The sequence below is a fragment of the Pyrgilauda ruficollis genome, unplaced genomic scaffold (genome assembly GCF_017590135.1).
Source record: "Pyrgilauda ruficollis isolate IOZ18807 unplaced genomic scaffold, ASM1759013v1 scaffold55, whole genome shotgun sequence".
Taxonomy (NCBI): domain Eukaryota; kingdom Metazoa; phylum Chordata; class Aves; order Passeriformes; family Passeridae; genus Pyrgilauda; species Pyrgilauda ruficollis.
This window is the reverse complement of record NW_024527155.1, coordinates 4,540,585-4,553,130: the sequence shown is the minus strand read 5'-3', so window position 1 is coordinate 4,553,130 and position 12,546 is coordinate 4,540,585. Positions and strand designations below refer to the sequence as shown.

Below are 12,546 nucleotides of genomic sequence, written 5' to 3'. Positions count from 1 at the left end.
AGATCTGCTGTACTTCAGTTCAGAGCCATAGATCATAATTTTTCTCCCAGAAGGAGTAATGAAAATTTATCTCATATACTGGAGCTGTGAGCCATGGTGGGAGAGACATTGCCTGGGGAAGGAGAGTGCACAACCTGGAGTGTTTGCAGACGTATGAAAAGAGCTGTGAAAATCTCCACAAATTCAATGGTTTCCAGTTAAGCATTTCTTAACACACCACCTTGAGTTTGATTATTAAGTAAACAGACTTGAATTTTGTAGCAGAGATGTTATTTTTCCTCTCCCACTGGTTTCAAGTGCCATCAAAACATGTCTCAGTGCTCTCTCTAATGATCATGATAAATGTAGTCGGGGGAAGAGATGTCACGAAAAACATACCAAAGATTTTTCTGAGGGAAAAAAAAGAACCTCAACCCCACGCTGAACTTTATTTCAGAGAAGAAATTATGCTCAGTGGGAGGCAAAAAATGAAATGCTTGCTGCCCTGCTGAGGCTCTGATAGACAGGGACCTGCAGGGGCTTAGAGATTTGGCTGTTTCAGTGGAATCTAGCCAGACAAGGGAAGGCTTCTTGAGAAAAAGAAAACCAGATTATGAATAGTGAGTGCTGATTATCCATGGTCCAGTTAAATATCTGTCTGGACATGAAATGTCTTGTCTCTGTGACTAATGTTACACAGGAAAAATGCCACACAAATGAAGACTGAGGGCGCCTGCTTACAAATGTGTGTGATACAGCAGGCCAGGTGCAAATACTAGCTTTGAAGGGAGAGGGGAACTGGCAGTCACTCCAAGACTCTGAAGAAGGAAAATCGTACTTAAAGGACACCATAGGGAGAAGGAAGACTGCAGGAACCTCTGTAGATGCCATGTAGCTCTCAGGAGTGGGATGGAGTAGATAAAAGCTATTTAAATGTCATGGGGTAAAATACTCAAGATGGAAAGCAGATCACCATCCTTCCTACAGAGAAGCATGATTTCTTTCAAGGACTGAAAAATAGGGCTTGTAGTCTCTTGGAAGTCATGCTGCCACCCACTCTCATTTTCACTAACTCCCCCCAAAATCTCCAGGAGACTTCAAAACAGCATGAGAGGTTGAGACAGTGTCCGAGCAGCTATAAGAGGGAAGACTGTGTCTCCTCCTCTTGCCTGATGATTACTGTCTAGGATGGTAAGGAGTCACCAGGGACTTAGGGAAAGAAAGCTGAATTCAGACCAGAGTAGATGTCTGAAGGAATGCACCTCCCTGCTTTACACAGAAACAGAAAGGTTGGCATTAGCCCTGAGAACCGCCTTTGAGGTTGCCATGCACCCATGAGAGAGAACAAAGGGGTTTTCCCTTCATTCCTTCATGAATCCCTTGGAAAAGTTCTGTGCACTGGGCTTTGCATTAGTGGCCAACAGATGGTTCTAAAATAACCTAGTATGACTAAGGGGAGGAAGTAATCATTCCTGCATCCTTCCCACAGTGCTGAGAGACATTTGCTGTCATTGCCCACAATGCAACTCAGATTTCAAAGGTTTCTGTTGCAAATAGGGGTGAAAACATAATTCTGTGCCAAAGCCTGGACAGCAAGCACGTCATGGTGTGCATATGTGTGGCAAGGGAGGAAGCCACCACATAGCAGGAAGCTGGATAAAAAGGACAATAACTTCCTGTGGTCTGAATCTCAGGAGACACCCTGGTGCTTCTGCTGCTACAACTTCAGGGTGCAACCCCACTGTTTATGGAACTTCTTGGGGAGAAATTGTCAGATACGACTAATGCTCCTTGTGTGTTACAGTCTGACAGAGATATATTTCAGTGCTGTGTGGAGCACAGAGGGACTCAGAAACAAATCAACTGTGAGCTTGTATTAAGGGGAGCAGATGGGGAGGAGATGCTCAGCTAGGAAATTTATTTTTTTTTTTTAGCAACATAGTGTTTGTTTCTCACCTTTGATAGATGATGAGAGGTTAGAGAATAGGTCCCTGCCCTTCCCTGCTCATTGTTAAGTGTTATTTCAAGCAGCTGCTTAACAAAATAAATGCAAGGGGCTGAAGGACAAGGTTGTCTTTCCTGCTTATCTCTCCTTTACTGGTATGGCTGCTGTGTGACCCAAATGGTTAAAGCTGGACCCCATATAAAAGGGCTGTCCCCAAGGAGAGTGCTAGCAGCCTGCTACCCATTTGGCTTAGAGGAAGCAACTTTTCATTCATGTTCTCTGGTGAGGTTTCTAAGGGAATGCACCACATATGCTCTTCTCAGACTTGACACAATCTGGTTGGCTCCAGTCACCTGTGGGTTCCCATCTTCCTCCGCTCCCCTTGTCATTTCAGCCTCCTTTTGGCACGGTGCTGCCAGCATCCATGCACCAGCACCAGTGCTGGCATAATTCTGTGTACACTTTCTGTGAGCTTCAGATATAAGTTTCAATTGTCTTCATAATGGATTGTCAAGAGATCATATCACTTTTGATGGTACTCTTAGCAAAATTTCAAATGTTAGTAGAATCTGCTTAAAATTAACAACTTCATCCTAATTGGTTTTGTTCATTTCTGTCTCTCTCTGTAGTGCTTATATGTTGGTTAATGTGCTACTTGCAGAAATACACAGGCTAATGACACATGGAAAATAAAGTACTTCACTCCTGCTTGCATTTCCTTTCAGGCTTTCAGTTTTAAAGAGAACATTAAAAGCTGAAAAATAAGCTGAACCAAAACAGGTTACTGTGTTGAGGGATATTTTGCTGTCAGGGTGTGCATAGCAGTAAACTCAGTTACAAATCTGGGTTGTCCTTTCTAAAGTAACATTGTGTGCTCCAAAATCCTGATGGCCATCCCTAGTTCTGTGGCTAACTTGCCAAAAGCTTGATGTGGGGTGGCACAGAGGAAAGAATCCTCATTGCAGAATGGGAAAATTGCATCAGTTGTCTGGGCTGGCGTGGCTTGACCTGGCCTGGCGCTTGTTGGTCCCATTTTCGGTCAGTAGTGCAGCTGTGCAGTCTTGGATAAGCTGCTTCCCCTCTTTATTCCCCTGCTCCCATCTATCTCTGTAGGGCTTTGGGGTGGGAATTACTTTTCACAGAAGGGTTCTTGGAATACAGGTGCTCAGGTAAGATAAGAGTAAATGATGATGGTGATGCTTTCCTGGAGGGGAGCCTCTGCCAAGGAAAATAAATGAAGGTAAAGCCCATTCCTGTTCTCACTACCTTCTGTTCCTTGCTCAGCAGACACTTTCAAAATGGAAGTCGAGGTCAGACTTGAAGCTGGTTGCAATCAAAGGGCACCTCTCACTCATTTCAGAAAACTTTGGAATGGATCTTTGGTGTGAAGCAAAAGCTTCATGTTAGCTGTGCTATTTCCTCACATGTTTGCAAGTAATAAGACTGCTGTTTCCCTCCCCTTTTCTTCTTGCCTTTCAGGGGAGGAATGATCCAGACTTGTGAACAGTATCAATTTGTGCATCATGTCATGAGCTTGTACGGAAAGCAGCTTTCTAGAGCAGCAGAAGAATAAGTGTTCATGATATTCCTAAAGGCTAAAGCCAGGAGAACTTTTGACTGCGCTCAGATATATTTCAGATCTGATAAGAGACACATGGTAACCTGGCTGTCTTAGCTGGAAAGATATTATTTTACTTTGTATTGCTTTTATGCTCTTCTTTGCATTGACATTAAAGAGCTGAGGTACGCCTTGTCTTAAACATATGTGACAGGACGTAATCTTCACCAAAAAAAGGCTTATTTATACTGTAAATAATTATAGTAGCTTCATTTGTTACAAAAGCAAGAAAAAACAAAAACAAAAAAAGATCCACTGTCTTCAATTTGTTCTTTTTTAAAAGTTCATTGCTAATATATCCAAATACAGTGTGAAACTTCTTGAATTGTCATGCTGAAATGTGCCGTATGTTGACTAAGCTTGAAAGTAAATTTTTGCCTCTTTCTGATTGTTTTTACATATAAAATTACCGAATACTGTGTGTATCGTAAACCTTCTGAGCCTCTGCATTGAAAGACTCAAGTAGATTTGCATTGAAATGATGTTTCACACATCATGTTTGCTTGTTTATTTTTTCTAAAGCAGTCCACTACCAGTATTATCAGAACTAAGGGGGAAACAAGATTTCAATGACGTGAGTCAAATTGTTCCCTCAAATTCTTACCAGCAGTGTACCCCAGTGTCATCACAGTGGGGTCAATCTGAGTAGACATTAATCTGAACATAAATTCTTTGTGCTTTACCTTTTCTTTGTCAATATTTGGGCATCTTAGTCATCTGGCAAGCAGATTGTATTTCTGCAAATAGTTTCTATTTTTATGTAGAATAGAATTTCTCCTGAAATCTGAGATTTAAAATCAGGTGAGGAATTTTTTTAGTTCATCTTTATTAAAAATCTAATAATAAAATCACTTTTATTCTATGAATTTATACTTGTTTCAAAGTTTTGAGGGTAACCATGTGTCCAGTGCCTATTAAAATTAATGCAAATCCTAAAGGCAGCTTAAAAAAAAAAAAATCAGTGTGAACTTGTTGGCTGCTTCGTGAGAAATTTGCCCTCAAACCAAATTTAGACAATAATTAGCCCATTCTAACCACTGGTCCTGGCAACAGTGTTTCCTTTCCAATAATACAGACTGCTGCCTGTGCTTTTTGGTTTAGACTTCAATCAGGCTGGGAAGATTGTAGTTTGTGTTTAATACTTAGAGGTGAGCACACATTTCAGTGCTTTGCTGAGCAGAGAGAAATGGAGGTACGCAGGATCCTTAATATGAAAGATAAGTGTTTTGTGAATAGAAGCTCTGATGACCTACTAAAAATATATTTGCTTCTCTTTATTTGTAACAATAACCAAAACCCACTGTTTCTATTAGTGCAGAAGATTCTGAGAATTTACTGCACTTCCTAATCAGGAGAAGGTAAAGCAGCTCTCAGAACAATAAGGGCTGATCCTGCTCCCACTGATGTTTTGCCATTGATGTCAGCAGGTGCAGGGTAAGGCCTGAAATGTTATGCCTACAACTTCATCACTGTGGGGAAAAAGTTTCCCAATATTTCAGTACGCATCTTTGTGTTTATTCTGTATCCATGAACCTGTAAAAATCCTGTCTGCAGGGTTTGCATGAATGTGTGGCAAAATGTGTTATCTTTAAACCACTTAATTTTATTGCTGTATTTAAAATATTTCCTTCAGTGAGAAGCTAGCAGAAAGAACTGGCGTTCTTTTTTAAAATACTGGTGATAGTCTTTAAAGAGAGCAATAAACTTAAGCTTTTGAGCATAACATGACTTATTTTTATGTAAATCTTGATAGCTATGTTCTCTGTGCTACCGACTTCTTCGAAGGGGTAACACTATTCCATCTAAGCACTCCTTAAAAATAACAAAATAACCACTGATATTCTGGTTAATACTGAAAGTGGAACTCCCTATAAATATTTTTCAGCTTTTCAGTGCCCTTCCATGTCAAAACTGACTCAGTGAATAAAACTACTTGCTCTGTCATCAGCTTCCCATGCATCTGCCAAAGAGTGCTTGTTGGTTGGAGGGCAGTGTGCATCTAGGAGGTAAGTTCAACACATAAATTGCCTCCTGCACAAGGAGATTTTCTAGAGAATAACTTTATGGCAAGCAAGGTAAAAAGGGCTCTAAGATACTGACCTTGAGGTCCTTGCACAGATCCTCAGCAGGTGTTAGTTGGCAGTGCTTCACTGACTTGAGTAGAAGTGAATGATTTACGACAATGAAGGAAATCTGGCCTGCTGTCCACTCCCATTCTACACATGTGGAATGTCCTGAGAGTGTGGTTGTTGATAAAATCAGGTTGTTTGGCATCAATTCAGTGCTACAAAGCACATATCAGCCTCGTTGCATGCTCTGGTGATGAGGGCTGCACTGCTGCCACCTCATACCAGGCAAGAGCAATACCACTTGGTCAGGATCAAAATATTCAAATGCCTCTTAAAGTGTTATTTTGTCTAACAGATGTGGAGCTAATCCTCCTATTTACTCTCTGGCCTTATCATAATTAACATATTTCTGTCTCTTTTTTTCTTTACTTTTTTAAAAATAGAATTTGAGATCTGAAGGACCTTTTATCAGCTGTTCTGATCTCTTCTGGCAGCAGAGGTAGTCTTAAGTGCTTAAGATTAGCAGAAAGGAGCTCTGGCTGTGTGCAAGCACTTGAGATGAGTGGGGCTGCTGCTTCTGTAATCAGTGTGTTTGAAACTGAGCTGACAATAGGAGCTAAGCTATGTCTCTGGCTAATCTTTTTACTCCTTCTCTATTAAATGAAAATTCCAAGCATACTTCATCCACTCTCTCCTGCCCAGTGCCCAGGACTCTGTACTAGAGACCACAGCATTAGTACCTACAACACAGTTGTTTCCCAGAGGACTGAATTCCTCCCTCCAGGTGGGTAAAAATATAACAAACATGAGATGATTTTATTTAGAACCAACTGTGATGTCTTCTGTTTGGTAAGCTTTTTCACACTTTGAACAGGCCAGAGCCTAGCTCAGTGCCTTGGTTGTTTGCTGGTCATTGGGTCTATTTGGTCACCACACTTAAGCAGTTTTATCTGCTTCTCTTTCTGTCGTGGTAACAGACTAATGGCACATTCTGTCCTCGTGCAGGTAGTCTGAGATCAGCAGATGCCAAAGTTATGTGAAAACAAAAACTAAGATTGCACTTGAGTGTAAGGGCTGTCCCCAGATAAAGCACGACTCACTCTATGAAGGATCAAGATAAAGATGACTTAATCAAATTATTCTTAAATGTCAACTATCTAGTAGTCATTTAGGGAAGAGAACTACATTTCTTCCAAGACTTTCAAAAGTATCTATTTATTCTGGACTTTTCTTCTGTAATTAGTCTAAAGTGGAAAAATCTTAACATGTGAATTTGCAGTTGCAAAATGAACTTGCGAATGAAGACAGGCAAACCTCTCTTCAGTGGTTCCTGTCATTTCTCTGCTGTCTCCTAAGAAGTGGAATTGTGCAGCTTGCACATAGATGGTCAGGCCTTATAGATTTGCTATGGAGGAAAAACAAAACACGTTTCCTGAAGTCCCTGGAGAAAACCTTTTTTCTTCTGCTGAGTCTGTAGATGAGTATTTCCTGGTGTCTGGAAGAGTGACTGTCACCTTAGGATAAAGTAAAGCAGCCAAAGGAAGCTTTTTTCCCTGCAAGTTAAAAAAATTCTCCATTCAAAAGCACAGAAGAAATAGTTGAATGAAAGCAGCATTTGCAGCTTTGTGCATAAGGTACAGGCAGTCAAAGATCTGCATGCTCTAGACAACACAAGCATTGATTTCTAGTGCCTCAATGTGAATTCCACATATTCACAAAGAAGTTAATTTCTTCAATTACATGCAAGGAAGGAGAAGAATCCACTCTCATTTGAGCACTGATAGAGGTCAGGCTCCAGCACCTGAACACAACAGATGCTGCATTCTTGTGACATGGTATGAAAGTCACAGATATTGGCACCAGAGCTGGCAATATGGCTCTGAACATGTGAGAACATAAAGCTTAAACAGTCTGGCAAAGGACTTGGGTATTGCAATTCCTGGCCCTTTCTCTCTGCTGGACCATGCTACTCAACTTGTGTTCCCTCTTGGTTCTTTATCTCTTATCTGCCTGTTGCTGTTGTGTTAAATAGAATTAAATAAGTCAACTTTCTTGCACTACTGTTAACCCAATATGTTGATAGCCAGTGTTTTCCAGAAATCATCTCTTTCCTTGGACAGAGCCTGTCTTATTAGACACCCTTCAGAGGGCTCAACCTCTTGTACATAGATCTTCATCTCAGAATTTTGGGTGTATAAATCTGCAGTTATGTGCATCTTACTAATGGCATTTCTCCATTGAGAAAAAGTTGTGTTTGCCTGAGTTAAAGCTTTTTATTAGTCTGACCTTCACTCCCCTATTTCCAGTACCAGGTGCAACTTTCCTCTGAAAAGCCAAAGGCAATATTTCCATGGATCATAGGGGGAAAATCCTGCATAGATCTCCTCATAGATCTCCTTTGCATGTTTAGCTTGTTTGCCTCTGAAATGGACACAAGGAAATATGTCAAGAATTAAGTCAAAACTGGTAATGCACAATGGAAACCTTCTTTTGTAAATTAGCTTTGGCTCCTTCTATCTCAAAAGAAGGAAAACCATGTGTGATTGATTTTACCACATCCACTGTTGTCTTCTTGGTATTTAGGATGTTGTGAAGAGTACAGAAAGCAAACACTCAGCACAAAGATCAGGGTGTCAGTTTGGATCGGTGGGAGGAATTGGATTGCATTGGCAATATTTTGGTTTTTGTTGGGGAAAAGACAGCTTTCAGTCTAGAAAGCAGGTTTCTCTGTAGCTAAGTTGGGCTCTTGTTCCTGAAGTAGAATACTGAAGACATAAGTGAAGGTTGGTTTCTTCATGCATTTATTAAACAAGCAATAGATAACACCTTATCTACTTCACATCGTGACCAGTCCCATTTCCACACACTTCTGATTTGATCTGTGTTAATAGAACACGAGCTTCCAGACAAGCTGGAAGAGCACAGAGTGTCTGCCTTGCTGGATTCCTTCTTTAGCCTGTGAAACAGCATGTGTTTGTTTTGGCTGTCTGAATGTGGTATTTTTTGCTCACTGGAAAGGCTGACAATGTTTCAGCCTCTGCACTGTTTTTTCTTGTTTTTTGTTAAACTTTTCACCTTCTTCTTTCTGTCCTAGAGACTAGCAGAGATCACCTAAAAATCATCAGGAAAAGGTGGTATATTCTTGGAGGGGAATGGGAGGCTAGAGTTCCAGAGTTTAGCCATAAATTTATTCTCATCAACCTGTGGAAGTTGGCTAGATTTTCTGTTCTTTGGTTTACTCAGTTCCTGTGTTTTGCAGAGCATAACCCAGGTGCCTCCTGCACTAGACTCCCTTTTACACTGAATTTAACATAAATATGGAGTAGAAAACAACATTCTGTTCCAAACAGAAATCAAGTGAGGTCAGTTAAGCAGTTTATTGCCACTATACCTTGTTAAGCCTTTGTTGCAAGCAAGGTAGGTAGTTTGTGTCCTGCAGAATGGATTGGTCTTATCTACCTAAAACAATGCACTATGTCAGCAATGCTGTGGTTAACACAAGTGAAATTAAAAAAAAACCTAAATACACTGAGCTGTGTAAATAAAGTACCCTTCCCGTGGGAATTAAGACTTAATGGGAATTAAGTCCTCCATATGAAGAAGTGGAGCAGAATCTTAGACTTATTAAGGAATAGAAGAAAGCTGATTAAAGAATGGTCTCCAATGCTGATTTTCTAAAGCACGGAGTCCCAGCTTGAGTAACTGAATGAACTGGCTGGACTTGGAAATGAGAGAAAGTGTTGCATATATAATTTTAAAATAAACAAAGCTAAAGCCTAGATGTGTGGAAGCAGCACTGGGGAATGACTTTAACATCAAAGCAGGATTTTTTGAATGTTTAACTGTTTGAAACCTGGACCCAAGTATTTTGGTTTTCTCATGAAGAAAAAAACACCAACCTGTTAAATTATTTCATGGACTGCCTTTGATCAAAATTTTGAAATGGTGTCAAAATCAATCATAAGAAAACCTGGGATTGGAAAGGTAATGTTTATTTTTAAATAAAAAGGTATATTTTTGACCTACAGAAGGTTTATTCCTTTTAGCGTCATGCTTGAAGTTTTATCACCCTGTTATTCCAAGAATGAGAAAGTGCTGAAGCCAGTGTAAAGGATGTAACAACACAGCCCACAAGAGGCCAGTATGGATTTAAATTTTGAACTAATTTTAAAGCTGTATTCAAAGCAGTGTGAAAGGACCCAGTCATCTTCCTAGGTATGCAACAAGCTACACAACTTCATGTGAGCTGAGGGGTGCAGAAAGGTCAATAATGGTTGTGAAAGCTCCTGTGGTAGGAATAACCAGGACCTTATCAGATGGGATAAAAAGGTAACTTTTACCTAAACATATTCTCAAGAATGTCATAATACTTTGTGTTCTGTGGCTGTGGTCAGGCAGGGTGGAAATTGGCTGTGTGAGTCCAGTACCTTTAGACTCATATCTGCTTTGCTTTTCCTTTCCTTCCCTTACAAAGAAAGCAACTTTGTGAAGTATCACTCCAAAGTGTAATTTTCACCTTCAAAAAACTCAATGGCCTGGGATGAAAATTTTGATCAGACAATAAAAATCTAAGTAAAGGGAATTGCATTTTTGAGGTGAAAGGAGGAACTGTAAAGGTGATTGGATGACTTTTAAGCCATGTCACTGTAGATTTTGTAGTATTTGAAAATCCAAATCTGAAGGCAGAGCAGTGGAACAGTGAGCCAAGCAGCATCCTGCATCCCTTCTCATTTTAGCACTGGGTGCTGCTGCTGTGAATTTGCCTCACAATGGCTGAGGGGAAAATCCACAGCACTTTTTTCAAGTGCCTCTGGGTGTAGGGTAATATCTCTTCTCTTCCTAACCAGCCCAAATCAGTGCTGTCACCAACACCCATGACTATTGGTACATACACGGGAGTGAAGGAGTGAGAACAGGACAGTGAGAGAAGGTGGCAGAGGGGATGGGAACACCTTTGGGGAGACCAGGCATAAGGAGACACAGTATTTGTGTATCATGCAGGCAGCCTGGAGGCAAAAGCCAGCTCAGCATGGAGATCAGGGTATATATATCCTGTTAAGGAAAAGGATCCCTTTGGGGGGGATGTCCGAAACAGAGCACTTTTGGCATATCTGTAATTCCTGCTGGCAACAAAGCAAACTCTCAAGGTCATATGGTCTTAACATTGTCTTTCCTGTGGGCTGTATCTTCTAGGTTGCCATGCACAATCCTAATTTTATCATTTGTGCCCCCAAATCTTGAGAAGGCTTTTGAGTTGATTTTCTTCTGCCCCAAGATCTTTCAGCAGCATAAACAACTGTGTCAGAGGTTACAATCCCTTACTGCATGTCTTGTCACAGAACAATTTTTAAAACCAGAGAGCTGCAGTTTGCAGATGACTAATACTCATCCCTCAGGGACAACAATCAAATAGCCCAGTTTCCCCAAACTGCCCTTCACACATGGACCAATCTTGGATTATCTTAGCTTAAAGCAGCCTTCTTACTGTCTTGTCACTACAGTGAGGACAATGACACAGTTCCCAGCCACATCCACTGGGAGCAGGTAGTGCACATGCTCTTGTGGAATTCACAAAGCCCTCTGTATGTGATACACTTAGGAGAGGTGGGGAGGTCCTTGGTTAGAAAGAAGTGCAGTGAAATAGTCTAAATGAATAAGATGGAATAACTCAGGCTGGTAGTCAAGTCTCTCTCAATATTCCTGGTGTAAAATGGAGACATTTTGCTATTAACCACAGAAGAATAATTCTGCTTCAGAGTGGTGTTCTCATGGAGCTCTAGAAATTGGTATTCAGGGACAGCGCCTTACTGGTCAGTTTTTGGGGAAAAATCCAAACAAGTTTTACTTGAGCTTAACAACTAGTTAATACTAAAATAAACTCAATGGCTTCATTCTGATAGGAAAATGTAGCTCTTTGAAGCTTTCTGCAATTAAGCAGTTTAAAGCAGAAGGATTTGTCCTAAATTATGTACATTTACCTAGACATAGGTCATGAGCAGCACTGAAGTGTTTCATGCAGCTTGTGCTGAACAGAGTCAGTTCTAATGGGTTTTTCAATACATCCAGCTGTGAAGCCTTCTTGAATGACATCTGACATCTAACACCTTAGAGCACTCCTGCACAGCAAGGCAGCCCCATTTTCTCATTGTCTAGGTGACAAGATATATACAGAGAGAGCAAATTACTTGCCCAGAATCCTGCAGGAAATCAGGAAAGAAGCGAGGAGATGATCAGCAGCCTCCTACAGACAACTAAAATTCTTCCTGCTGCACAAACCTTTTTCTCTCAGGAGTTTTAGGTGATGAGCAGTTCTCTGTGTAGCGTTATGTTTTGGGGCTTCTTGTTGTCTCCACTCTTTTCTATTCCTGGTAAATAAATCTTGCATACAGTACCTTGCTGTTCACTTCATTAACATACTTTTTCTCCAACGAAAGAAGTGTTTTCCAGGAAGTCTTCTGCCTTGTTGGAACACTGTAGCATGCTGATGTGCTCCTTTAGATCCTTGCTGGAGAAAGCAAGGATCTTCCTGAATTTGTGGGAAAACCTTGTCCACTGAAAAAACCTGAGGGTGAGTAAAAAACATTTTTTCTGGAAGACCTTTAGCTAACACATGCCAATAACTGCCTGTATTTCCAGGTGCTCTCAGGTATATTCACTCACCCCTTGCAAGGCAATACAATCTGTCATCTTCCATAACCAGAAGAGGGGTAAACAAAAAGAGGTGCAAACTGCAGTTACCTATATCTGTGCTCACTGTTTTTAGACATTTTCATGGATCAGTCAGATCAGTGGGAAAACTGCTGTTCATTTAAGCTGCTGGAAACTTGTCCTTATTGATTTAAATGCAGCAGTTCTTGTTATGCAGAACTCATGATGGAGTGATTTGGCTAGGGCTGGAAGAATGTGACCTTTAATGCATAAGTAAATAAGTCTTT

General features: G+C 40.7%; 1 protein-coding gene across 1 annotated transcript in view; it reads left to right on the top strand.

Annotated features, from left to right (window-relative positions):
* Positions 1 to 4,314, top strand: part of PTPN5 (protein tyrosine phosphatase non-receptor type 5) — a 78,310-nt gene extending 73,996 nt beyond the window's left edge. The window contains exon 14 of the mRNA XM_041481079.1: positions 3,404 to 4,314. Within this exon, the coding sequence (XP_041337013.1) occupies positions 3,404 to 3,497 (94 nt within the window). The 3' untranslated portion in view covers positions 3,498 to 4,314. The remainder of the gene's footprint in view (positions 1 to 3,403) is intronic.
* Positions 4,315 to 12,546: the final 8,232 nt, after the last annotated feature.